This window comes from Pongo pygmaeus, chromosome X (assembly GCF_028885625.2).
Source record: "Pongo pygmaeus isolate AG05252 chromosome X, NHGRI_mPonPyg2-v2.0_pri, whole genome shotgun sequence".
NCBI classification, from domain to species: domain Eukaryota; kingdom Metazoa; phylum Chordata; class Mammalia; order Primates; family Hominidae; genus Pongo; species Pongo pygmaeus.
In genome coordinates this window covers 41,332,418-41,359,816 of record NC_072396.2, presented here as the reverse complement: position 1 = coordinate 41,359,816, position 27,399 = coordinate 41,332,418, and the positions used below count along the sequence as shown (strand labels likewise).

The following is a 27,399-nucleotide window of genomic DNA, read 5'->3' as shown; positions in this document are numbered from 1 at the left end:
GACTCCGGCTCAGCCCTCACCCTGGTTTCCGGCGGCGCGCGGCTCCCTTTTCCGCTCTCCCGCGCGCTCACAGGTACCGCCTCACTCCCACGCGCCCCCCAGCGCTGCCGCGCTAGACAGCTGAGAGAACAGACACAGACCTGTCGGAAGGTCCTCTGCAGGTCCCCCTTCCGCTCTGCCGATCGACTTCCGCCTTGGGCAGTCAACATGTACGTTGCGGCTGTCTGGCGAAGCTGCTTCTGAGCGTTTGCGGAGGCGCAGCTTCCCTTCTGCGGGGCCGCCCTGCTTCCCCCCCATCCCCGCCTTCCCCCGCCCCTCGCTCCCGTCCCTGGGGTCGGCGGACTTCTCGCTACATGGGGGCGGGCTTCCGCGGTCGGCGCACGGCTTCCTGTTCTGAGGCGGCCCGGCGGTAGGCGGTGGCGACTCTGCCCGCTCCCGTTTCGGCGCGGTGACCGAGCGCCCGGGAGGCTCGAGGACCGCATCGTGTGCCGTTGCGCCAATCCCGGTCCTGCGCCGCCATGGCCCCAGTGCAGCTGGAGAACCACCAGCTGGTCCCGCCCGGAGGCGGCGGCGGGGGCAGCGGCGGACCCCCGTCAGCCCCAGCCCCTCCTCCCCCGGGAGCCGCCGTGGCGGCGGCCGCTGCAGCTGCGGCTAGCCCGGGCTACCGGCTGAGCACCCTCATTGAATTTCTGCTGCACCGGGCCTACTCGGAGCTTATGGTGTTGACGGACCTGTAAGTGCCCCGAAACCCCTGCCTGTTCCCCAGCCCCCCTTCCCGCCCAACCGGCTGAGACGTTTGCACCTCCCTCTCCCCGAGAGGCTGCTGTGTTCTCCGCTGGACTGCTTAGTCTAGAATTTTTGAACTCCTGGGGTTCAGCGGAGGTGGAGAAGAAGCTTTGTATCTGGGGTCTTCCTGGCAACGATGCAACAGAGACTTGTTAATTTTGCGTGTTGTTACACTTCCACTGAAAATTGTATGAAATTTTTGTCCGAGTTCCCAACAGAACTCTCTTGATTTCTTGGCTGGAATACATAATATTCGAGCTTTTAGAAAAAACTGCATAGATGAGAAATTTGTATTACAGCCTCTTGACGATACGTTTTAAATGTAAGCTGTTATTGCTTCTAAGTTAATGCAGGAGCTACATACGTTGTGTATAAAATACAAATTTGAATTCAAAGTACTTTTTTTCTGGAACTTTTGAGTGTTTGAGGTCTTAATGAAGTTAGTGCGAGTAAAATTTTTTTGTAAGTAGTCTGTTATTTCTTGGAGTATGAAGGGGGTTTATAAATCACCTAGTTACCCATGAAATGCCTTGGGGCATGATTAAGTTGTTAATCCCTTCAGAATAGGATCAGAATATACTAATGAATTTCAGTGTGTGAAGAAAAGGCACCGTAACATTTTGGGACTCTGTTGTACATCTTATAACCCAGGTTCAGAAAAAGTTAATCAGAATTTTATTTTTTATCTGTTGCAAGACTTCGGATCAGGGTTATCAATTGAGATACATTAGTATGCAGATATTAGGCTGTAAAGCGTCACAGTAATTTGTTTTTAGAGACTGATAACAGATACTTGTTTGCAGATGACTGAAAGAATAGGCTCCACTTAACTCCTGTAAAACGTCATTCTCAGTTTTGATGTACTGTACTTTTTTGAATGGGACAGAAAAAAGTGGAGTTAAAGAAGCCTACCCATGGCTAATGAGAAATTTTAATAGCTGTCAGGATTAGAGACTATTGTAATGATATACCTCTGTGCACCATTTATTGTTGGATTTCATAAAAATCCAAGAATATCCAAGAGAATGTTTCATGTATGTGAAGGTCACCTGTCCTATATAGAGCTATGGAAAAAAAATGTTGAAAACTGCTGCTATCGGTGGTGTAATTTGCTTTTCCATAGGGGATTTGTAGAAATTCCTTGAATTGTGGTTGTCTTTTTACTATTTTAGGACTTGGTTTATGAAGAGAGGAACATCTGTTTTATTGCCGTAGAATAAGTATGTAGTTATAGTCCCACACCCTTTATATGATGGTTCCCATATTTGTATCTCCAGCACAGACCTCTCTGATGAACTCCAGACTCTATATCCAGATGCCTACCTTTCAGTATCTTGATGGGCATTTCAACATAGCAACTCCAGCACCAAACTCCTGATTCCACTGTCCTCCCTCCTGCAAAACCTTCCTTGCTATCTCACTAAATAGTATCTCCATTCTTCCTGTTGTTGCTCAGGCCAAACATTTTGGAATAACTCCTGGCTCCTCTCTCTTCACATCCTACATACATCAGCAAGTCCTATTATCTTTGACTTCAGAGTCTGACCATTTCTCAACACTTCCACCAAGTGTTGGTCCAAGCCACCTAATCCTTTACCTGTGTACTGCAATAGTCAGTTCACTAGTATCTCTGTAGTTCCCTTGCCCCTTCTATAGTTTCTTCTCCACAAAATAGCCAGGATGATTCTTTTAAAATTTCTCTGCTTAGAACCCTTCGATGGTTCCCCATCTCACTGAGATTAAAAAGTTTTGATAATTGCCAGGTTTGGTGGCTCATACCTGTAATCCCAGCACTTTGGGAGGCTGAGGCAGGGGAGGGGGTCACTTGAGCCCAGGAGTTCAAGACTCTGTCTCTACCAAAAATAGAAAATTAGCTGGGTGTGGTGGCCCAAGCCTGTAGTTCCAGCTACTTGGGAGGTGGAGGTGGGAGGATTGCTTGGGCCCAGGAGGTTCGCTTGAGCCCAGGAGGTTAAGGCTACAGTGAGCATGTTCGCACCACTGCACTCCAGACTGGGTGACAGTGAGATCCTATCTCAAAAAAAAAAAAAAAAAAAAAAAAGTATTGATAATCATCTGTATAGTGACCATAAAATTTATAGTCCAAACCGGGACACTTTTGAGCATAATGGGGCTGATGATAATAATGTCAGAACAAGAGGCGTAAACCAGGACTGTCTTGGGCAAACCAGAAAACCAGAACATGTGGTCATCTTACCTTTAAGGCCTTACATGATGTGCCTTCTCTGTTCCTTACCTTTTTTTTTTTTCTCCAACCTCTTAACCACTTTTGGTTTGTCCCTTACCTCTTTAACTGCATGTCCTGAAACTCTCCTCTTTGCTTATCCTGTTCCGACCACATTACCCTTCCTGATGTTTCTTTTTTATTTTTGTGACAGGATCTCACTCTGTTGCCCAGGCTGGAGTGCAGTGTGGTACGGTCATGCTCACTGCAGCCTCTCGACATGGGCTCAACTGCTCCTCCTGCCTCAGCCTCCCAAATAGCTGGAACTACAGGCATGCGCCACCACGCCCAGCTAATTTTTTTATTTTTGGTAGAGACAAGAGTCTCACTGTGTTGCCCAGGCTGATCTTGAACTCCTGGGCTTAAGCAGTCCTCCCACCTCTGCCTCCCAAACCTTGTTTTTTTTTTTTGAGACAGAGTCTCACTGTGTTGCCCAGGCTGGAATGCAGTGGTGTGATCTCGGCTTGCTGCAGCCTCCGCCTCTCGGGTTCAAATGATTCTTGTGCCTCAGCCTCCCGAGTAGCTGCGATTACAGATATGCACCACCACACCTGGTTAATTTTTGTATTTTTAGTAGAGATGGGATTTCACCATGCTGACCAGGCTGGTCTCAAACTCCCAACTTCAGGTGATCTACCTGCCTTGGCCTTCCAAAATGCTGGGATTACAGGCGTGAGCCGCTGTGCCCAGCCTCCAAACCTTCTTGATGTTTCTTGTTAGTGCCTAGCACACTGCCATCTTAGAGCCTTTGCTTTTTCCCTAGGAATCTGTGTGAATTGCTTTCTCATTAGTCCTTTAGGTCCTTGTTTACATACAATTTATCAGAAAGATTTTCTCTGACCGCCTATAAAATAGTACTCTGCCCCTTCACTCTGTCCTTCTTACTTGCTGCTTTATTTTTCTTTACAGCACTTATTGCCACTTGACATTAGTTTGTTGTCCATTCCCACCCCATGAGGATGGAGATTTTGATTTGTGTGTGACTTTCCCTGGGGCCTAGAACAATGCCTGGCACACAGGGCTTAACTATTTATTGATTTAATACATGAATGAATGAATTTTTAGAATTGTCATAAATCAATATATGGTTGGATAGAAGAAATAATAACTAGTGTTTGATAACTCAGTAGGGTGACTAGTTTGCAAGAATCTATTGTACATTTCAAAATAGCTAGATGAGAATAATTCAAATATTTCCAGCATAAAGAAAAAACAAATATTTAAGATGATGGATATCACAAGTACACTGATTTGATCTTTACAAATTATATAAATGTATGAAATATGTACTGTGAAACTGTACATCTTTAATGCATCAATAAAAATATTGTTCAAAAAGAATTGTAAACCATGGGAAATTTAATAGGAAAAGTTATTTTTGCTCTTGATACACAGGTATACTAAACAACTTTTTTCACTTTTGATTGTGGTAATTATTAATAAAATTAGTTTGGGAACTTACCATGGAAGTTTCTAAATAGCATATTTTCCCTAAAAACTATCAGGATTAATATGGTAATGTAGAGCCAGTGTTCTAGGTATACTTTATGAGTCTTTAGGGAAACAGTTACTTACTTCAGTAATATGTGATGCTTGTGTGTGAACTATTGAAGGTAAAAAGGACAGCCTTGGCAACTTAGATGGTTTTGTTTTGGTCTCAGATTTCTGGGTTTTTTCCTTCTGCTTGTCCACCTCCCTTCCCCCTGAACATACATGCTCTCATCCTAGAGTTTACTCTCTGCCTTGACTTTTTAGAGACCTAGGTTCTACTCTTTATTTTTTTTTGAGACAGGGTCTTGCTCTGTCACCCAGGCTGGAGTGCAGTGGCACAATCATGGCTCACTGCAGCCTTGACTTCCAAGGCTCAGGTGATTCTCCCACACTTGCCACCACACTTGGCTAATATGTATTATTTGTAGAAATGGGGTTGCCATGTGTGTCCAGGCTGGTTCCAAACTCCCGGACTCAAGCGATCTGCACCCCGCCCCCACCTCACCAAGCCTCCCAAAGTGCTGGGATTACAGGTGTGAGCCACTGCACCTGGCCCCCCCGGCCCCCTTTTTTTTTAAACTTCTTTTAATTCAGAAAATGTCAGGATCTCAGTCACGTAGTCTTGTCTTATTGTGCTTTGGTGTAAATAAGTTTCTATGCCTTACTTCCCAACATTTGCATTTTAGAACTTTTACTCTAAATGGTAGCTTTCTTATCCATAAAAGAATTTCAAATAGATTAGGAGGAATAGGGGAAAGGGGAGGCAGGCAGCAAAGCCTGTCTTTTGTCCCTGAACTGATACTACCTCTGACATGAGATGGTCCTTTTAGGGTCTCTGAGGCAGATAGGAGGAGTGGGAACAGTGATTCCTGTTCTTTCTACCCCCAGAAACTCTACTCCCCTTCTCCCCTTATAGATACCCATGGTTCTCATTCTCCCCCTCCCTTGAGGTGAAGACAAGGGCTGTGGCTTCTCAAGGAGTGTTCTCAAGAGGTTTGGCTTATAGAGGAACTTGTCAGTAGCTGCCTTTATTTGCAGTCTTCTAACAGGGCCTTAATTTCTGCTTCATCCCTCTGGTCTACTGGCCCTTCCAGCCCCCACCTAGTTCCCTTTATCATTCTGACCATAACTTTAACTTCCATCTCACTGTCTACCCTAAGAATAGGAGGTAACTATAAGCCAGAGATCATTTTAATATTTTCTCCTCCTTGTACTTTGAACCTCTGGAAGTAGTTTTAGTTTTTCTGTTCCTGTGGCACGTGGGTGGGAGACAATCTAAATGGCTGGGTGTGTGTGTATACTTCAAGAACTGATTAGCTGTGGGAGAGGCATGAGAGTTGTTTAGGCCATTGAATCTTGGACTGTGGGATAGAGGTTAACAGAATGTGGCAATTCAAGAGGCATTAAGGATCTTTCTAGGCATCAGTGGATGTGAGTGTTAAATGGTATAACTTATCTGGGAAGAAGTTGACATTGGTTGCTGGCTATCAGTATTGGAGGACTAGCAAAAAGAAACTTAAAAATCCTATTGGAGGTGTTTAAAAGCAATACAATTTTTTCATCTAACCACCATGCAACATAATTACTGTAAAACCCTTGACATACACTGGTCCTTTTGTATGCTTAGCTTCCAGTTTTGTCCACCATAACACAACGTGGGGGGATTATTGCTTGGAAACAGGTATCCATTGGATACAGGGAGGCTGGCAACCAAGTAGTAAGTTCTTCTGCATCTGTGACCATTTTGGTCTTAAAATAATCTTTTCTCTGACACCCTATGATATAGTGTGCTAATGTGGAACTTGGGCTTTTTAAATGTTTGAGGTTCATGCAATACATTTTGAAGTATTTTGAATGGAGAAAAATGTTCTTTTGTTCATTTTTGCCTTACAACCATACTGCTGGAAACTCATAAATCTAAAAAAGAGTAGGTAGCCACATGAGCCTGTAGTAGCTGTTTACCCAGTTTTTCTGAAACATTAACGTATTTAATAGAGTCAAAGTAAAGACTGTTATCACATTAGAATGAAGATATGCATGTATTTAATCAGTTTTTTTTTCTTCTTAGACTGCCAAGGAAATCTGATGTGGAAAGGTGAGTATGGAAAAAAAAACCCTTAAAGTCTCTTTATTGATCAATCTATGAGTGTTGGTGTGTGGGTATGGGTGGTGTAGGGCTGTGGATTGGAAACCTAGGCCCAAAGAATCTAGAATGATTTTTCACACCATGTATTTAGGGAGTCCTGGGAAATGTAATTTCCTCACCCTTAACAATACTTGTTGTGAGACCAGTTCTAAATCTTCTATTCTACAAACCTTTATTGAGTGACTGACCTGGTCAAGTCCCTAAGGGTGACATTAAGATAAAGAAGGTATAGTCTGTAAAGGAAGATGCTGAGGAGCAGCAGACTGGCTTTAGAAAGTTGACTGCCACAGGCATGGTGGCGGGCGCCTGTAGTCCCAGCTACTCAGGAGACTGAGGCAGAATAATTGTTTGAACCCAGGAGGCAGAAGTTGCAGTGAGCCGAGGTCACGCCACTGCACTCTAGCCTGGGCGACAGAGCAAAACTTTGTCTCAAAAAAAAAAAGAAAGTTGGCTGCTAATTTATCACTTGCAACAATGATGCTATTAAGTATCTTTAGAGAACTGACATTTGCCTACTGCTCCTACTGTTACATAGTTAACATTTTGGTTCAGTTGGAGCTTGGAGCTTAAGATTTAAGGCTAAAATGTTTCCAGAGGCCAAAGGAACAAGCTAAATTAAAGTTTCAAATAAATCATTTGATGGAGATTTAAATTGTAACTACAGTATATGGTACTTGACCATATCTTTGGCACTACTTATGCTCCTTGGTTGATTTTTTTTTTTAATACCAAATCACTTGGCAACTTTTTAGCATTTCTTAATGGCAACACTCCATTGCCAACCCCAACTTAACTTTTTGATGGAATTAGAGATCAAAAAGGTAGACGTGAAAGAGACAATTAAGGCAACCTGTGTTATGGTTTGGCTGGTCAGTATTAAAGGAGGAAAACGTTAAGTCAAGGATTTGTTCTGTCTGCTCTGCGGTATGAAGGGAAACTGGGCCTTTGGAAAACTGACTCATGTTCCCTGGCACTTGAGACAACATGGTGTCAGAAAACCATGTTACTATAGTTTACAAAGGGGGACATCTCCATTGTAGTAGAGGACTGCATTTGGGAAACCGAATTAATGTTAGACAAGTGTGTTTGCTCTGTGAGAGGAGCAGAGACCTTGCATCCTCTATAAGCCATTGCTGAGTTAGAGTGAAGGTACTGAGGTTCCCAGCCCTGAGATCTGCTGGATCTTAATGTGTGTTTAACATTTCTGCTGTGTCTCAGTCTTGTCTTATGATCCTTCATAGACACTGGCAAAGAGTCATAATTATGCCCTTGATTCTTCTCTTTATAGTACCACTAATCATATTGCTGGCCGATCTTTAAGAGAGCCTTTTAGGGTGCTTGTGGGCTATGTGTGCTCTCAGTAGGAGCTAGCCTTTAGCCTTCAGTCAGGATTGTACTTCAGCAAGAACTTTTACTTTGGTGCATTGCATCATGGTGGTGGTATTGGCAAGATGTAGAGATGTGGATTGGATCTGTAGGTCATTGAACAGCTGTACTAAGATTAATAGGTCAGAGTCTACTTGGAGGGAGGTTGGTGTCCTGCTGGGTCTGGTCATCGGTCCTGGCTTGTTGAATATTTTTTTCAGTGTCTTAAAGTAAACCATAAAAGATATGATTATCAGTTTTATAGCCGCTATGAAGTTGAGAGATCTAGCTAACACGTTGATTGACATTAGTAAAGCTTTTGGGATTTTAGGATGAGATAAAAGTACTGATGAGTATTGGGGGAAAAGGAATAATAGTGAGTATAGGATAAAACTAGATATGGACAGACCTTTTATTTTTAGTACTCAACATAATTTCTTTAGCTTTGCTTGGATTTTTTTAATGTATCCAAGTTTGTCATTGAAATTAGTTTGGTAAAGAGTTACATAGTTCTTTAATTATTCAGTCTTTCATGCTGGTGCAGGATGGGAACTGGTGCCCTTTTGTAGAATGAATACAGTTTCAGGCTTTGGTAAAGATCAGTTTCAATTCCTTTCACTTACCAAAAGGGTTACTAATTACTTAGTAATTAAATTACTCTTAATTTCAGTTATGAACTTATAATTCATAACTCCTCATTTAATCCCTTCTGTGAACCAGTTTACTTCTACCGCCATATACTGAATTTAGTATATTTTTGTAAACAACTTTTATTACAATATAAAATTAATTTTAAAATGTGACTTATTGCTACAACATTCTGTTGGGTTTATTGCTCTGAGGTGAAAAAGCATATGCAGATAATATACAAAATGTAACAATAGTTCATATTTAGATAAATATTTTAGGTGGCTCATTTTGTAGTGGTTGTAAGCAAAGGCTGATTTATTTATTTATTTATTTTTTGCTTAGCCGAAATAAATTGTGAAATACTTTTTCTAATATGTTGGTTCATTAAGAGTTGTTTTATTTTATAGGAAAATAGAAATAGTGCAGTTTGCTAGCCGGACACGCCAACTCTTCGTTCGATTATTAGCTTTAGTGAAATGGGCTAATAATGCTGGCAAAGTGGAAAAATGTGCGGTGAGTTAAACTTTTTATTTTACTTTGTATAAAATAACTTCGAATGTTATGATAGACATAGTTTTACATTTTAGCTTTAACTTATCCCTGCTGATTTGAGTGACATGTGAATAATCATATTTCTGAATGATAATGTATATTTCTGCAGAAACTTAGTATTTGTTTGTGGACACCTGATCAGAAAGAAGAGAGAGCTGGAGACATCATTATGTGAGGAGACTTTAAATATGAGACTGGAACTAAAGGGGGAAAATTGTTAGTTTATATTCGTGCTATTCCTTAGAATTTGCAAGGTTCTCCCTTAAATTTTGCTTATGAATTCTTGACATCCTGTGAGAATGGCAGAGTTGTTTTTTTTTTTTTTTCTCCAGTTTTACAGATGACAAAATGATAAGGTTCCTAGAAGTTACATGGCTTCTTCAAGGTCACAGAGACTGATAACAGCATTTTTCTGTTTGTTTATCTACTAATTCTCTAAACCTCTAATAAGCACAGGGTATAGGGCACAGAGGATGGAATCTTCAATAAGGAATAGTCCCTGCCTTCAAGAACCTCATGGTCTTTTGACTGTTGAATCACTCTTTGGAATGCAGTGACATGCAGTGCAGTGTACCAAAGATGCTAAAATCTACCAAAAATAAAGTTTTATGCTATGTTCAAGAAGCATTAAGGAGTAAAAACTTGATTTTTTTTTCAGATTGTTGACTATTGGCATATAGAAATACTACTGATATTTTGTATGTTGATTTTGTATTCTGCAACTTTACTGAATTTATCAGTTCTAATAGTTTTTTGGTGGGGTCTTTAGGTTTCTCCAAATATAAGATCATATCATCTGCAAACAAGGAAAATTTGACTTCTTCCTTTCCAATTTGGATGCCCTTTCTTTCTTTCTTTTGTCTGATTGCTCTAGCTAGGACTTCCAGTACAATGTTGAATAATAGTGGTGAAAATGGGCATCCTTGTCGTGTTCCAGATCTGAGAGGAAGGGCTTTCAGTTTTTCTCCATTCAGCATGATAATTAGCTGTGGGTCTGTCAAATATGGCTTTTACTATGTTGAGGTATGTTCCTTCTGTACCCAGTTTTTTGAGGGTTTTTATCATGAAGGGATGTTGAATGCTATTACATGTGTTTTCAGCATCAGTTGAAATGATCACGTGGTTTTTGTTTTTCATTCTATGGATATGATGTATCACATTGATTGATTTGTATATTTTGAACCATCCTTGCATCCCAGGGATAAATCCCACTTGGTCATGATGAACGATCTTTTTAATGTTTTGTTCAATTTGGTTTGCTAGTATTTTGTTGAGAGGATTTTTGTATTAATATTCATCAGATATATTGGCCTGTAATTTTCTTTTTTTGAGGTGTCTTTGTCTGGTTTTGGTATCAGGGTAATACTGGCTTAAGGCCAGTATTACTCATTCAGTAGAATGAGTTTGGAAGTTTTCCCTCTTCTGCTATTTTTTGGAATAGTGTAAGTAGGATTGGTATTAGTTCGTCTTTACATGTTTGGTAGAATTCAGTAGTGAAGCCATAAGGTCCTGGGCTTTTATTTGCTGGGAGACAAATTATAATTAATATAATGAATTTATAGCTTCATTCTTGTTATTAGTCTATTCGGGTTTTGAATTTCTTCATGGTTCAGTCGTCACAGGTTGTGTGTGTCTAGGAATTTATCCATTTCCTCTAGATTTTCCAATTTATTGGCATATAGTTGCTTACAGTGGCCACTAAGGATCCTTTGAATTTCTGTGGTATTAGTTGTAATGTTTCCTTTTTCATCCCTGATTTTATTCATTTGGGTCTTCTCCCTTTTTTTCTTTGTGAGTCTGGGTAAAGGTTTGTCAATTTTGTTCATTTTTTCAGAAAACCAACTTCTTGTTTCATTGATCTTTTGCATTGTTTTCTTCATTTCCAATTCATTTATTTCTGCCCTGATCTTTATTATTTCTTCTAATTTTGGTTTCAGGTTTCTCTTGCTTTTATAATCTTTAAGATGCATCATTAGGTTATTTATTTGAAGTTTTTCTTCTTTTTTGATGTAGGCACTTATAACTATACATTTATCTCTTAGTGCTGCATCCCATAGGTTTTGGTATGTTGTGTTTCCATTATCATTTATTACAATACATTTTTAAATTTTCTTCTTAATTTGTTCATTGACTCACCGTTCATTTGGGAGTGTATTGTTTCCGTGTGTTTGTATAGTTTCCAAAATTCCTCTTGTTGTTGTTTTCTAGTTTTATTCCATTGTGGTCAGAGAAGATGCTTGATATTATTTCAGTTTTTCTGAATGTTTTAAGACTTGCTTTGTGGCCTAACATACAGTCTATCCTTGAGAATGATCTATGTGCTGAGGAGAAGAATGTGTGTCCTGCAGCCTTTGGATAAAATGTTCCATAAATATCTATTAGGTTTATTTGTTCCATAGTGCGGATTAAGTTCCATGTTTCTCTGTTGAGTTTCTGTCTGGGAGATCCGTCCAATGCTGAAAGCGGGGTGTTGAAGTCTCCAGCTATTATTGTATTGACAACTTGCTCTTTAATAATATTAGTATTTGGTTTATATATCTGGGTGTTCCAGTGTTGGATACATATATGTTTACAATCATATCCTTTTGCTGAATTGACTCCTTTATCATTAATGACCTTCTTTGTCTCTTTTCATAGTTTTTGTCTTGAAATCTATTTTGCCTAAGTATAGCTACTCCTACTCCTTTTTGTTTTCTGTTGACATATAAATCTTTTTCCATCCCTTTATTTTCAGTCTATGTATGTGTGTCTTTATAGGTGAAGTATGTTTCTTATAGGCAACGGATCGTTGAGTCTTGTTTTTTTTAAATCTATTCAGCCACTCTGCCTTTTTATTAGAGAGTTTAGTTCATTACATTCAGTGTTATTATTGATAAGTAGAGATTTACTCCTGCCATTTTGTTGTTTTCTAGTTGTTTTGTGGTCTTCTCTTTTTTCCTTCCTTCTTGTCTTCCTTTTAGTGAAGGTGATTTTCTCTGGTGACATGATGTAATTTCTTGTTTTTTATTTTTTGTATCCATTGTATTTTTTTTTTTTTTTTTTTTTCTGAGATGGAGTCTTACTCTGTTGCCCAGGCTGGAGTGCAGTGGCGCAAACTTGGCCCACTGTAACCTCTGACTCCCGGATTCAAGCGATTCTACTGCCTCAGCCTCCTGAGTAGCTGGGATTACAGTTGCATGCCACCACACCCGGCTAATTTTTGTATTTTTAGTAGAGATGGGGTTTCGCCATGTTGGCCAGGCTGGTCTTGAACTTCGGACCTCAGGTGATCCACCTGCCTCGGCTTCCCAAAGTGCTGGGATTACAGGCGTGAGCCACTGCGCCTGGCCCATTGTATGGTTTTTGATTTGAGGTTACTATGAGGCTTGCAAATACTGTCTTATAACCCATTATTTTAAATTGATGACAACTTGACACTGATTGCATAAACAAACACGCAAAAAGAAAACTAATGAAAACTCTGCAGTTTAACTTTATCTCCCTCCTTTTTAACTTTTTTGTTTCTCTTTAGTTCTTATTGTCTTCAAAAGTTCTATATCTTCAAAAGTTGTTGTAGTTACGATTTCCTGTTGGTTTATCATTTAGTCTTTCTACTGAAGATAGGAGTAGTTTACATAGTACAATTACAGTGTTATAATATTCTGTGTTTTTCTGTATGCTATTACCAGTGAGTTTGTACCTTCAGATGATTTCTTCTTGCTTATTAACATATTTTTCTTTCAGATTAAAGAACTCCATTTAGCATTTCTTATAGGACAGGTCTGATGTTGATGAAATCTCTCAGCTTGTTTGTCAGAGAAAGTCTTTATTTCTCCTTCATGCTTGAAGGATATTTCCACCGGATATACTATCCTAGGGTAAAAGTTTTTTTCCTTCAGCACTTTAAATATGTCATGCCACTCTCTTCTGGCCTGTAAGGTTTCCACTGAAAAGTCTCCTACCAAACATATTAGAGAGCTCCATTGTATGTTATTTGTTTCTTTTTTCTTGCTGCTTTTAGGATCCCATCTTTATCTTTGACCTTTGGGAGTTTGATTATTAGATGCCTTGAGTCGTCTTTGGGCTGAATCTGCTTGGTGTTCTATAATCTTCTTGTACTTTAATGTTGGTATCTTTCTCTAGGTTTGGTAAGTTTTCTGTTGTTATCCTTTTCAATAAACTTACTACCCTTATCTCTCTTTTTCTGCCTCCTCTCTAAGGCCAGTGACTCTGAGATTTGTCCTTTTGAGGCTGTTTTCTAAATCTTGTAGGTGTGCTTCATTCTTTTTTGTTCTTTTGTCTTTTGTCTCTTCTGACTGTGTATTTTCAAATAGCCTGTCTTCAAGCTAATTCTTTCTTCTGGTTGATCAACTCTGTTATTAAGATATTCTGATGCATTCTTTAGTATGCCAATTGCATTTTTCAACTTGAGAATTTCTGCTTGATTTTTAAAAAAATTATTTCAATCTCTGTTAAATTTATCTGATAGAATTCTGAATTCATTGTCTGTGTTTTCTTGAATTTCTTTGAGTTTCCTCAAAACAGCTATTTTGAATTTTCTGTCTGAAAGGTCACATATCTCTGTTTCTCCAGGATTAGTTCCTGGTACCTTCTTTTGTTCGTTTGGTGAGGTCCTGTTTTCCTGGATGATCTTGATGCTTTTAGATCTGGGCCTCGAAGAGTTAGGTATTTATTGTAATCTTTGCAGTCTGGGCTTGTTTATGTCTGTCCTTCTTGAGGAGGCTTTCCAGATATTCCAAGGTACTTAGGCCCCAAGCTCAATAATGCTGTGGTTTTTGCCGACTCATAGAGGTACTGCCTTGATGGTCTTGGATAAGATCTGGAAGGTTTCTCTGGATTACCAACCAAAGGCTCTTGTTATTTTTCCTTAGTTTCTTCCAAACAAACAAAGTCTTGCTCTTTGTGCTGAGCCACCTGGAACTGGGGGTATGGTGATGTAAGCACCCATATGGCCACCACCACTAGGACTGTACCAGCTCAGAGCTGAAGTCAGCACAGCACTGGGTCTTGCCCAAGGCTCAGTGTAACCACTGGTTACACTGGTAACTTGGCTACCACTTACCTTCGCTCCAGGCCCTAGGGCTCTATGATCAGCAGGTGGCAAAGCCAGTCAGGTTTGTGTTTTTTGGGATGGCAAGTTTCCCCAGGCTTTGGGTGAGCCCAGAGATGCTGTCTGGTGGCCAGGGATTAGAATAAAAAACCTTAGTAATTTGCCTGATATTCTTTTCTTACTGTGGCTAAGCTGACACTCAAACCACAATATGAATTCCTTCCTGCTTTTCTCTCCCCTTTTCACAGGCAGAGGAGCCTCCCCCTTTGGCCATCACCGGCTCATGGGAGGGGTTCTGCTAGGCCACCACTGATGTTCACTTAAAATCTAAGGGTTCTTCAGTCAGCTTGTGGTGAATACTGCCAGGCCTGGGACTCATCCTTCAGGGCAGTGGGCTTCCCTCTGGCCCTGGGGAGGTCCAAAAATGCTGTCCAAGAGCCTAGGCCTGGACTTGGGGACCCCAAGAGCCTGCTTGGTGCTCTACCCCACTTTGGCTGAGCTGGTACCTAAGGTGCAAAACAAAGTCCCCTTTACTTTTCCCCCTGCTTTTCTCTAACAGAAGGAGTCTTTCACCATAGCCACCACAGCTCGGAATGTGCTTGGTCACACCTGAAGTCAGCACATTTCAGAGCCCAAGGTCCACGGCGTACTACCTGGGTATTGCCGCTGGTTATTCAGGGCCCAAGGGCTCTTTTATTCAGCAGATGATGAATCCTGCCAGGACTGGGTCCTTTCCTTCAAGGCAGCAGGTTCTCTACTGGCCCAGGGTGTGTCTTTGTCATCTGTGAGCTAGAGCCTGGAATAGGGGCCTCACTACTCTGCCCGGTGCCCTGTCCTACTGTGGCTGAGCTGGTATCCAAGATGCAAGACAAAGTCCTTTTTACTCTTTGCTCTCCTCTCCTCAAGCAGAAGGAAGGAGTCTCTTTTGTTGTCATAAGCTGTGCTGCCTGGGGTTTGTGGAAGGGTGGTGCAAGCACTCCCTTAGGCCCCCCAGCGGGTGTATACCTAGGTCATGTGCCACCTAGTCCTCTGGCTCTGAGCCCAGCCTAGCACTAGGAGTTGCCTAGGAATTGCAGTGCTTGTGTCCTAGACAGCCTTTCATGTTTACCTAGGACTCCAGAGTACTTTGGCCCACATTAGCAAGGCTTGCTGAGAAACTCAAGTTCCAGCTGCTGCGATGGGCAATTCTCTAGCCAAGGCTGGTCCAAATGCTCCCTCTGGCCCAGCACAGCTTTGCTCTCCACTATGACAGGGCAGCACTGAGTTCAGTGTAAAGTCCCCCAGTCACTGTTCTCTCCCTCCCTTAAGTGCAGGGCCTCTGTTGGGGTGGCAGGGGAGGGGTGGTGTCAGCGATTCAAGACTGCCTCTCCTGCCCTCCTCAATGCCTCTTTCAGTGATATGAAGTTAAAACCAAGTACTGTGATTGCTCACCTGATTTTTGGTTTTTGTAACAGTGCTTTTCTGTGTGCAGATAGTAAAAATTTCATGTTCCTGGAGAGGGGGTGACTGGTGTTGGCTTGTATTCCACCATCTTGCTCTGACCCTCTCAGCATTTTTGTTTTCTGAATGTAGATACAGATGTGTTTATGTCAGGGATAAAGTCCATCAATGAGAATTAGAGGGATTGTTCATGTTTCAGCACTTCTGTTCTCAACCTAATGATTATTTAACTAGTTTGTTAGAGATTCTTGATAATGATCTTTAGCCATGCCAGATGTGTTATGAGTGTATAGATCCATAGTTTATAGAACTCTGACTAATGGTAAAACAACCTGGATAATGTTTTGCCTAAGAAAAAGATAAAATATCTCTCATTCTCCTAGATATTTTCTTCAGTAGCTTTATTGAGATATAATTTACATACCATACTATTCACTCACTTAAAGTATACAATTCAGTGGTTTTTGTTATATTCACAGATATGTGCAACCATCATCACAGTCAATTTTAGAACATTTTAATCACCTCAGAAAGAAAACCTGTGCCCTTTAGTTACCACCCCAGCTCTCCTCTAGCCCTAAGCAGCCACTAATCTACTTTGTTTCAATAGATGTGCCTGTTCTGAACATTTCATATAAATGGAATCAAATGTGTTGTGTTGTGATTGGCTTCTTTAACTTAGCTTTTTTTTTTTAGTGTAGTATTTTCAAGATTGATTCATGTGGTAGCTTGTGTCACTACTTCATTCCTTTTTATGGCTGAATTGCATGGATATACTACATTTTGTTTATCTGTTCATCAGTTAATAGGCATTTGGGTTGTTTCCAGTTTTGGATTATTATGACTAATGCTATTGTAAATAGTCATGTCCAACTGTCGGGATGTATGCTTTTATTTCTCTTGAGTATATACCTAGGAGTGGGATGGCTAGGTCATATGGTAACTCTTTGTTGAACTTTTTGTGGAACTGCCAGACTATTTTACAAAGTGGCCACACCATTTTACATTTCCACCGGCAATGTATGGAAGTTTAGTTTCTCCACATCCATGCCAACACTTGTTGTTACCTGACTTTTTGAGTCTAGCCATCCTAGTAGGTATGAAGTGGCATCTCATTAAAGTTTTAATTTGTATTTTCCTGATGACCAGAGATGTTGAACATGTTTTCATGTGCTTATTGGCCATTTGTGTGTCTTGTTTAGAGAAACATTTATTTGGTGTTAAATTCTAAAGGAGATTATTATTAAACATATTCACAGCTGGTGTGTGAATACCTAAAAATAACATGGATTAGTTCTTTGTGAACTAAGACTATGTGAATGGATTCACTAATCAGTTACTCAAAACTCAAGTTTTATCTTTTATTTATTTATTTTAAGACATGAAATCTCACTCTGTCACCCAGGCTGGAGTGCAGTGGTGTAATCACAGCTCACTGCAACCTCAAACTTCTGGGCTCAAGCAGCCCTCCCACCTCAGCCTCCCTGAGTACCTGAGACCACAGGCACACACTACTGTGCCCATCTAATTTTTAAAAAGTTTTTATAGAGATGGGGTCTTACTTGGTTGCCCAGGCTGGTTTCGAACTCCTGGCTTCAAGCAGTCTTCCCGCCTCTGCCTCCCAAACTGCTGGGGATTACAGGTGTGAGCCACCACACCCAGCCAAGTTTTATCTTTATTAGTTGTATTTCTAAGTTCAAGGAATGTAGCTGAAGCTAGTGTATTTTGAGTTCAGTGAAGTAGTTTAGAGAGTGTTTCATTAATTGTTTATGTTTAAGTGGAGCCATAGGGGCTGGATAAACTGTGGCATCCCAGTAGGGTAGATGCATGTCTTTCTGCTGGGGAGGTCTTTGATACTCTTTGAGCTTGACCTTGGTCTGATAAGCATTTTTACAGTGACCTGAGTTAAGGGAGATGTGAGATGGCCTAAATCTGAGTAAAAGCCAGTTAAAAAGTTGAGAATGTATTAGCAATGTCATGACTGTTGATAAGAAGTTAGTGTTGGTGGCATTGATAGAAATTCATTGTACTAGTCATAGAAGGTAGCATTTTTACTGGACCATGCTGTATATTGGGTCTAACTAAGAATTAGAAGAAATATTTTTGTTGTTGTTTCAGCTCTTCTGATTATTGACTTTCTTTGGGCAAGTGTCTTAACCTAAGCCTCAATTTTCTCATCTCTAAGATCATAGTAATTATCTGGTTGTACTTCCTAGAGTTGCAAAAATCAAATAAAATGTTTGAAAACACTGAGAAATTGTAGAACACTGTGTTTGTGTGATGTTGGTATTAATTCTGGGTACTATGTTTTAAGTTGTCCACTGACAGCCTGTTTGAAGGACATGAGAGAGAAAACTTTAAGTGTTGTTCTAGAATAGAACTAGAAGATGGCCAGGTGCAGTGGCTCACGCCTGTAATCCCAGCACTTTGGGAGGCTGAGGCGGGTGGATCACCTGAGGTCAGGAGTTCAAGACCAGCCTGGCCAGCATGGTGAAACCCTGTCTTTACTACAAATACAAAAATTAGCTGGGTGTGGTGGTGCACTCCTGTAATCCCAGCTACTCAGGAGGCTGAGCCAGGAGAATTGCTTGAACCTGGGAGGTGGAGCTCGCAGTGAGCAGAGATCACGCCACTGCACTCCAGCCTGGGCGACAGAGCAAGACTCTGTCTCAAAAACAAAACAAGACGAAACAACAACAACAAAAAAACCACGAACTAGAAGATAAAGGTTTTAGGGAGGTAGTTTTTAGCTCTGTGATGAGCTCTACTAGTTTAGGTATCCTTATGAAATGCATTGGGTAGAAAACTGATGGAAAGGATTTCTGTATTGCGCATGAAGTTGACCTGTATCTCATAATGGGTGTTTTGGAGTGTTTTCTATGTTCTTTCTAGGCACTGTTCTAAGGGTTTTTTATGTGTTAACTCTTTTTTTTTTTTTTCAATTGATATATCATAGTTGTACATATTTTGGGGGTACATGTGATATTTTGATACATGTACATAGTGATCAAAGCAGGATAATTGGGATATTAATTACCTCAGACATTTTTCTTTGTGTTGGGAATGTTACAGTTATTCTCTTCTGGTTGTTTTGAATATACAATAAATTATTGTTAATTATAATTTCCCTTCTCTACTATCAAATACTAGAACTTATTCCTTTTAACTATATTTTTGTACCAACTTTTCTTCATACCTCCTGCCCCCTTCCCAGCTTCTCCTAACCAGCATTCTACTCTCTACTTCCATGATATCCACTTTTTTAACTCCCACATAGGAGAGAGAATGTGCAATATTTGTCTTTCTGTGCCTGGCTTATTTCACTTACCATAGTGACCTTCACTTCCATACGTGCTGTTGCAAACAGCAGGCTTTCATTCTTTTTTATGGCTGAATGGTATTCCATTGTGTATATGTACTGTATTTTCTTTATTCATCTGTTGATGGACACTTGGGTTGGTTCCGTATCTTGGCTATTGTGAGTAGTGCTGCAGTAAACCTGGGAGTGCAGATATCTTTTTGGTATGCTGATTTCCTTTCTCTTGAATGTATACTCAGCAGTGGAATTGCTGGATCATAGGGTAATTATATTTTTAGTTGTTAGTGTTTTTTTTTTTTTTTTTTTTTGAGACAGGGTCTCATTCTGTCACCCAGACTGGAGTGCAGTGGCACAGTCATGGCTCTTTGCAGCATCAACCTCCTGGGCTCAAGTGATCCTCCCTAGTAGCTGTGAGACCACAGGCATACACCACTATGCCAGGCTAATTTTTTTGTTTTTTAATTTTTTGTAGAGACAGGGTCTCCCTGTGTTGTCCAGGTTGGTCTGCAAGTCCTGGGCTCAAGCAATCCTCCTGCCTCTGTCTCCCCAAATGCTAGGATTACATATGTGAGCCACCACACACAGCCTATTTTTAGTTTTTTTTTGAGGAACCTCCGTAGTGTTCTCTGTAGTGGCTGTAGTACTTCACATTCCCACCAACAGCGTGAGGGTTCCGCTTCCTCCACATCCTCACAAGCATCTGTTATTTTTTTGTCTTTTTGATAATAGTCATTTTAACTGGGGTGAGATGGTATCTCATTGTGGTTTTTATTTACATTTCCTTGATGATTAGTAATGTTGCATTTTTTCATAATACCTTTTGGCCATTTGTATGTCTTCTTTTGAGAAATGTCTATTCAGGTATTTTGCTCATTTTTTAAATGGAGTTATTTGGTTTTATTTTGCTATTGAGTTGAGTTCCTTATGTATTCTGGATATTAATCCCTTGTCAGATGGATATTTTGCAGACATTTTCTCCCATTCTGTGGGTGGTCTCTTCACACTGTTGATTATTTCTTTCATTGTGCATAAGCTTTTTAGCTTGATATAATCTCTTTTGTTTATTTTTGCTTTGCTTTTGTTGTCTTTTTTTTTTTTTTTTTTTGAGACGGAGTCTCGCTCTACCACCCAGGCTGGAGTGCAGTGGCACGATCTTGGCTCACTGCAACCTCCGCCTTCCGGGTTCAAGCAATTCTCCTGCCTCAGCCTCCCGAGTAGCTGGGACTACAGGCTCGTGCCACCGCGCCCAGCTAATTTTTTGTATTTTTAGTAGAGACAGGGTTTCATCATGTTAGCCAGAATGGTCTCAATCTCCTGACCTCGTGACTTGCCCGCCTTGGCCTCCCAAAGTGCTGGGATTACAGACCTGAGCCACTGCACCCATCCCAGGCCAATGTCTTAGAGCATTTTTCCAGTGCTTTCTTCTAGTAGTTTCATAGTCTCAGGTCTCACGCTTAAGCTTTTAATTCATTTTCAGTTCATTTTTGTATAGTGTGAGAGATGGGGGTCTAGTTTCATTCTTTTGCATATGATTATCGAGTTTTCCCATCACCATTTATTAAAGAAACTGTCCTTTCCCCAGTGTATATTCTTGGTGCTTTTTTGGAAAATGAGTTGGCTATGTGTGGATTTCTGTGTTCTCTATTTTGCATTATCTCTTAATACAGAAAACAACTTTATGAGATTGGAAATCATGATCACCTCCATTTTACAGTTGAAAAAAGCTGAGGCACAGAGAGGTTAAGTTACTTGCCCAAGGTTACAGGGCTAGTAAGTAGCAGAGTTAAAATGGAGAACAAGGCAGTCTAGGTCTAGGAGTCCATGCTTTTAACTCCTTCATTACCAACCAACTCTGGAAGTCTGTAAGAGGAAAAAACCATTTTACTCTACTTATTTTTCCTAACTTTGATATTATGTGTGTGTAATGTTAAGGATGGAGAAATGAATTAGAAAGCTTTCACTTAAAGTGACAGAAAATTATTGCTCTTAATATCAAATACAAGTATATTAAATATTTCTTCTTCAAGTTACTGGAGAATGTTTGAAGAACTACTTTGAAATATGGAAAACTGATATTAATTCCCCTTGAAGTTTACTTTGGAATGATTTAACAATATTTAGTGTGAAAAGGAGATAGTTTTCAGGGATGCTTAATACATTTACCCTTTACTTTAAAGATGATTTCAAGCTTTTTAGATCAGCAAGCCATCCTGTTTGTGGACACTGCTGATCGCCTGGCCTCGTTAGCTAGAGATGCTCTGGTCCATGCACGCCTGCCTAGTTTTGCCATCCCATATGCCATTGATGTACTGACTACCGGATCTTACCCACGGCTGCCAACCTGCATTAGGGTAAGTTCTTTGCCCTCAAGTTCCTAAAAACTAAAGGTTTTGGCACTGGATTGGATTGTATTATTAAGTAGCCCAGCAAAAAACATAGTTAAAACAAACAGTACATATAGTTTGTTTTTTTTCTCTGTAACTAAAGTTGTGCTTTTTTGACATAAGTTGGGGCCAGATGTGAGTAGATATCAAAATGGGTGAAGGTTTTATTTTTTTTTTCCCCCAGGGGTGCGCGGATGGGCAGACATAACATCTATTTCAGATGTGAAAATGCTGCGTGCTAGTTGCTTTTTGAAAGTGTTTTAAACTTTTATTGTTTTGGTAGTTTACTGACTTGGTGCCATATTGTATTTTATACTTGTAAGAACTTGTGGAAGCTATCGAGTGATATTTAGTTGGTTTATAAATAGAGCATAAAGGAGGTCATGTTGTATTATGATCTTAGCTAAATGACTAGAATCATTGTTGCTCTTATGCATGATAGTAATGGCCATTGTTTTTGTATGTAGACTGCAGAAATGAGTGTTGGGATTCTCTTAGGTAAAGTACAAAACACTGTATAAAGACAGGAAAAGATTGAAAAAAAAAATCCCTTTTTGTACATTATTTAAAAATCACTTAAATTTTTTTGCAGGATAAAATTATTCCTCCAGACCCAATTACCAAAATTGAAAAACAAGCCACCCTCCATCAGCTGAATCAGATTCTTAGACATCGGCTTGTAACCACAGATCTTCCTCCTCAGTTAGCAAATCTTACAGTTGGTATGTATCTGAAATTTATTTTTAAGAGTTGATGGCCAGGTGCGGTGGCTCATGCCTGTAATCTCAGCACTTTGGGAGGCTGAGGCAGGCAGATCACTTGAGGTCAGGAGTTTGAGACCAGCCTGGCCAACATGGTGAAACCCCATCTCTACTAAAAATACAAAAATTAGCCGGGTGTGGTGGCACGCACCTGTAATCCCAGCTATTCCGGTGGCTGAGGCATGAGAATTGCTTGAACCTGGGAGGCAGAGGTTGCAGTGAGCCAAGATTGCACCACTGTATTCCAGCCTGGTGACAGAATTTGCATGTTAGAATATTTTCCTCAACAGCTTTTTGGATTTTATTCAAGGAAAAATAGCATTATGAAGATTTGACTGACAGTTTTATGGTGTTTGATTCTATGACTTGTCAGCTGTATCATTTCTCTTTAGTACCTAGAAATACAGTGCTGGTATTTGCAGCTTGGGAGTGGGGCTGGAAAGAGAGAAGAGTCCCCAGAGTTGAGCCTCAAGAAAATATTGTTCATTTATGTTAGAAGAGTTGCCTTTCATTTCTTGACCTGGAAGCTGGCTACTTCTTGTTCAGGAACCATTGAATTGTTGGAACCTTATGAAAGAACCTTCAATCTATTTAAAAATTTTTATAAGTAAGACTGAAAGTTCTAGGTCAGGAGGAAGATTCTCATTTTCTAGCAAAGTACACTTCTTTTTCTTCATCTTTTTCTTCTAAAAGCAAATGGCCGGGTGAAGTTTCGTGTTGAAGGAGAATTTGAAGCCACCTTGACTGTGATGGGAGATGACCCTGATGTTCCATGGCGTCTTCTCAAGCTAGAAATTCTAGTTGAGGATAAGGAAACAGGAGGTAAATCATAAGTAGTGATTTAAATCATAAGTATTAATTTAAGTGTTTGATATTTTTATATTATTGAAATATTCCCAGCTGGGGATGATGGCTCATGCTTGTAATCCCACTACTTTGGGAGGCCAAGGCAGGTGGATTGCTTGAGCTCAGGAGTTTGAGACCAGCCTAGACAATATAGCAAGACCCCCTGTCTGTACAAAAAATTTAAAAATTAGCCAGGCGTGGTGGTGTGCTCCTGTAGTCCCAGCTACTTGGGAGGCTGGGGTTGGGAGGTGGGAGGATCACCTGAGCCCAGGGAGATTGAGGCTGCAATGAGCCATGATCACGCCACTGCACTCTAGCCTGGGTAACAGAGCAAGATGCTGTCTCTATATATATTCCTGCAAAATAATAAATGTGTGCAGCAATTTATCCTGTAATTTGAAGCAAGTTTTATAATTGTAACTGCCTATTGACCATGGAAGTTTCAGTGTTTCTCAGAGTACAATGTCAAGTTTCTGTAGATAATTTCAGTGCTTTTTAAAAAAATTCATTGTTATTATGTGCTTCCTTAGTTGGTATAGTGACACACTTGTACACCTATTTGATTTACTGCTTTCTTTTCTTCTGCCAACGGAAGATGGGCGAGCTTTGGTTCATAGCATGCAAATCAGCTTCATCCATCAGCTGGTGCAGTCTAGGCTCTTTGCTGATGAGAAACCTCTTCAGGATATGTACAACTGCCTACGTATCCTTCTGAAATTTGAGACATGTATTTGTAAGGGTTTTGTGGTACCTCTCCCACATTTTTCATTTGTCCTTAGTCTTGAACTGTAGCAGCCTACATTCCTTGCCCCCATCTCCCCCACCCTTTTTGAGATGCAAATAGGGCTGGAGAACTGGCCACTGTGAAGAATAGTGATATGTTTATAATAAACCAAATTTAAAATTTTACTGTTGACTTTGCAGGTAAAAGCAAAAAGTGATTAGTTAAAAATAGTATAGTTTGAGGCTGAGCACGGTGGCTCATGCCTGTAATCCCAGCACTTTGGGAGGCTGAGGCGGGTGTATCACTTGAGGTCAGGAGTTCAAGACCTGCCTGGCCACCATGGTGAAACCCTGTCTCTACTAAGAATCCAAAAAAAAAAAGCCCGGTGTGCTGGCGGGCACCTGTAATCCCAGCTACTAGGGAGTCTGAGACAGGAGAATCGCTTGAACCCAGGAAGCAGAGGTTGCAGTGAGCCGAGATCGTGCCACTGCACTCCAACCTGGATGACAGAGCAAGACTCCGTCACACACACACACAAAAAAAATAATAATAAAAAAGTACTGTTTGGTGAAAAAAATAGTACTATTTGGTCAATCCATGTTCTCTAAACTATGATGAATTAAGACACAACCCAGACTTTATGGTTTTATATTGGTTTAAAATTAAATATAAAACCTTTTTCTGAAATTATGCTATAAATTATAATACTTTTTACGATGAGCCATTGGAGAAATAATCATTTCAGAAATTTTCTTCAGAAATTTTTCTCCAGTTTTTCAATAAGAGAACCTTCCTTAAATGAAGTTCGTCTGTACTTGATTGTTGGTGTAATGTATTAATTTTACTTAACAACATCTATCAGATTCTTTCTGTTTATCACTTCAGTTAGAAGTGTTACATTCCCAAACTCTAATGTTAATCCGAGAACGGTGGGGAGACCTTGTGCAGGTGGAAAGGTATCATGCTGGAAAGTGCCTCTCCCTCTCAGTTTGGAAGTAAGTAAAATCAGTTCTGGTGGGTTTGTGCTATGACTGTAAATACTCTTTTTATTTCTCTTTTTCTCTCATACATCTGATTTAATATACAGTTGACTCTTGGACAACACAAGCTTAAATTGTGTGGGTCCACTTATATGCAGATCAATTTGCAAGATGTGAAACCTGCGTATAGGGCCAACCTTCCCTATACGTGGGTTCTGCTGGCTGACCGCAGGACTGACTGCAGGACGTGCATTTGCGTCGATTTTGGTATTGGGACGGGAATCCTGGAGCCAGTCTCCCAAGTATACCAAGGAATAACTGTATACCAATAGCTATGCACCTCTAGTAACATGCTTTTGTGTAGTAGGGTCCCGTAGTATTATGTAGACCACATAGGACATCCATAGTTGACACCTGTCTTAGAACATGTTTTAAATACATAGACATTTACCTGTTTGTACTAAGACTTACTATTCTTAAAAAGTTTGAGAGGTTAGTTTACTTTGGGTTTATACCAAATTGCTAAAAGACCGTTAGGTTAGAAAAGACCATTAGGTTAGATTGTTGGGTATCATTTTTTAAAACATGCATGCTTATCACAGTTTTCCACTTTGAATTGTGCCTGTTAAAACTTTCTTTGGGAGAAAATTTGTATTGGACTGTTTATAACTCTCAATTCCCTGTTTGAACTTTACTTGATTCCTGTTTTTCTCCCCACCCCGGCATCTTATTATCCCAAATGACCCCTATTTTCTGTAAAGGTGTCAGAGGTGAATAGATACTACTTAGAAGACAGGTAGTTTTTGTTTTGGGGTTCTTTTTCATGTGTGCATATGTTTTATTTTAAAATTATATGTCCTTTTTTAATGCAATAAATCAAATATTGTATTGGATTACAGAATAGCTATCTTCCCATTATTATTCCCTCCACAAACACTGAGGGCCTGCCGTATTCCAGGCTCTGGCTAAACTGCACAATGGATTGTCTCTATTTTATTCTAGAAGTTAACAGACTGTGTTGAAAAAAATTCTTCATTTCATTTTTTTCTTTAGTCAACAGGTTCTTGGGAGAAAAACTGGAACAGCATCTGTTCACAAAGTTACAATTAAAATTGATGAGAATGATGTCTCCAAGCCTTTACAGATTTTTCATGATCCTCCTTTGCCAGCTTCTGATTCCAAATTAGTAGAAAGAGCCATGAAGGTAAAAGATCTCAATATATTTTAATATTGGTTTAAATGAATGGAACTTGCCATTTATCCTTAAACTCTTAGCACAAATTTTTAAAAATATCTAATTCTTCCTAAAACCTTTTATGAAACTTATTTTAAGTAAATGTTACACTTCTTACATTTGTTGTTTTTTTAAAACATCTGATACTATAATATATAATTTTTAAGATATTCTTTCATATTTTATAATTTAGATCAGATACCATTTTAATTATAAGGTCTGGCATTAGCGCACCATAACTGATTTGTAATATCTTCGCCTGTTACTTACCAAAATGTTAACTATAGTTTTTAAGCTATCAATTGTAAGTTAATTTTTAACTCAATACCATATTAGTTAATTTTTAACTTTAAGTTTGCTTTCTATTAGGGTTAACACTTAATCAGTGTGATTCCAAAAGGAAATATTTTGAAGCACAGTAATCTACTCTTGGGCTTTTAAAGTAAAAATGTTTAAATTGCACATTTGAATTTGTTGTTCTTATTTATGCAGATCGACCACTTATCAATAGAAAAACTCCTGATTGACAGTGTCCATGCAAGAGCTCATCAGAAGCTCCAAGAACTGAAGGCCATTCTTAGAGGCTTCAATGCCAATGAAAACTGTAGGTTCTTTTAAATTGACATTTGTTTTTCTTTTGTTTAAACTAGAATCCAGTTTTATTTGATGAGAATCTTAATATGACTTTTTCCTGATATTTTGCTTTTATTGTGGAAGCTGGTATTTCTGCATTTTAACTTGTGATCTACCAAACTTATCCTAATTTTTACCTTGTTACTTATTTAGCTTGGCCTCATTTTTGAAATATTTGTGTATTGGATTTCCTTAAAACTTCATGAAATGGGGCTGGGCATGGTGGCTCACGCCTGTAATACCAGCACTTTGGGAGGCCGAGATGTAAGGATCACTTGAGGCCAGGAGTTTTAGACAAGCCAGGGCAAAAAATGAGACCCTGTTTCTATTTATAAAATTTTTTAAATAAAAAAGAAAAACTTTATGAAACATGAGCTAACATTTTAATATGAACCTTATTTTTAAACTTTTTTCTAGTGATAAAACAGCATTCCAAATATTTATAATATACTTGTAAAATATGCCCCTTTGAGTGAAGCAGAATTCATCCCTTGGCTTTTTAAAAAATTTTTAAAAATTATTAACAGTTCAAATAAGGAATGCAGATACATGGACATAGTGAAAAATCTTCCAAGTTTAATTACCTAGTAAGTATATTCAGAGCTTTGAGGGACAGTCATTTAGAAAGTAAACCCTTTCATTCTGGGAATATAGGTTCGCAACATCATAATGAGCATATTTACTATCCCTGCCCCAATTGTTTTTGGCCATAATTACCTTGTGCTCACAGTGCACAGTCTTTAATTAAGTTAGATGACGTAAGTGAAGTGCCTCATAAGTAGGAAGTCTTAATAGTGCTAGTAACGAAGGTGCTGC

The 27,399-nt window shown here is 39.6% G+C and overlaps 1 protein-coding gene across 5 annotated transcripts in view; it reads left to right on the top strand.

The window, feature by feature from the left end:
- MED14 (mediator complex subunit 14) overlaps nucleotides 1-27,399 on the top strand; it is an 86,367-nt gene continuing 58,968 nt past the window's right edge. For 2 of the 5 annotated variants that reach the window (XM_054471525.2, XM_054471523.2), the window contains exons 1-10: nucleotides 43-733; nucleotides 6,588-6,614; nucleotides 9,068-9,173; nucleotides 21,199-21,372; nucleotides 21,998-22,127; nucleotides 22,860-22,988; nucleotides 23,608-23,715; nucleotides 24,599-24,731; nucleotides 25,770-25,920; nucleotides 26,443-26,554. In XM_054471525.2, coding sequence (XP_054327500.1) covers nucleotides 519-733; nucleotides 6,588-6,614; nucleotides 9,068-9,173; nucleotides 21,199-21,372; nucleotides 21,998-22,127; nucleotides 22,860-22,988; nucleotides 23,608-23,715; nucleotides 24,599-24,731; nucleotides 25,770-25,920; nucleotides 26,443-26,554 — 1,285 coding nt within the window. In that variant the 5' untranslated portion in view covers nucleotides 43-518. Of the gene's footprint in view, nucleotides 734-6,587; nucleotides 6,615-9,067; nucleotides 9,174-21,198; nucleotides 21,373-21,997; nucleotides 22,128-22,859; nucleotides 22,989-23,607; nucleotides 23,716-24,598; nucleotides 24,732-25,769; nucleotides 25,921-26,442; nucleotides 26,555-27,399 lie in introns of all 5 variants that reach the window. The other 3 variants (XM_063660620.1, XM_054471524.2, XM_063660619.1) reach the window with 3 other exon arrangements.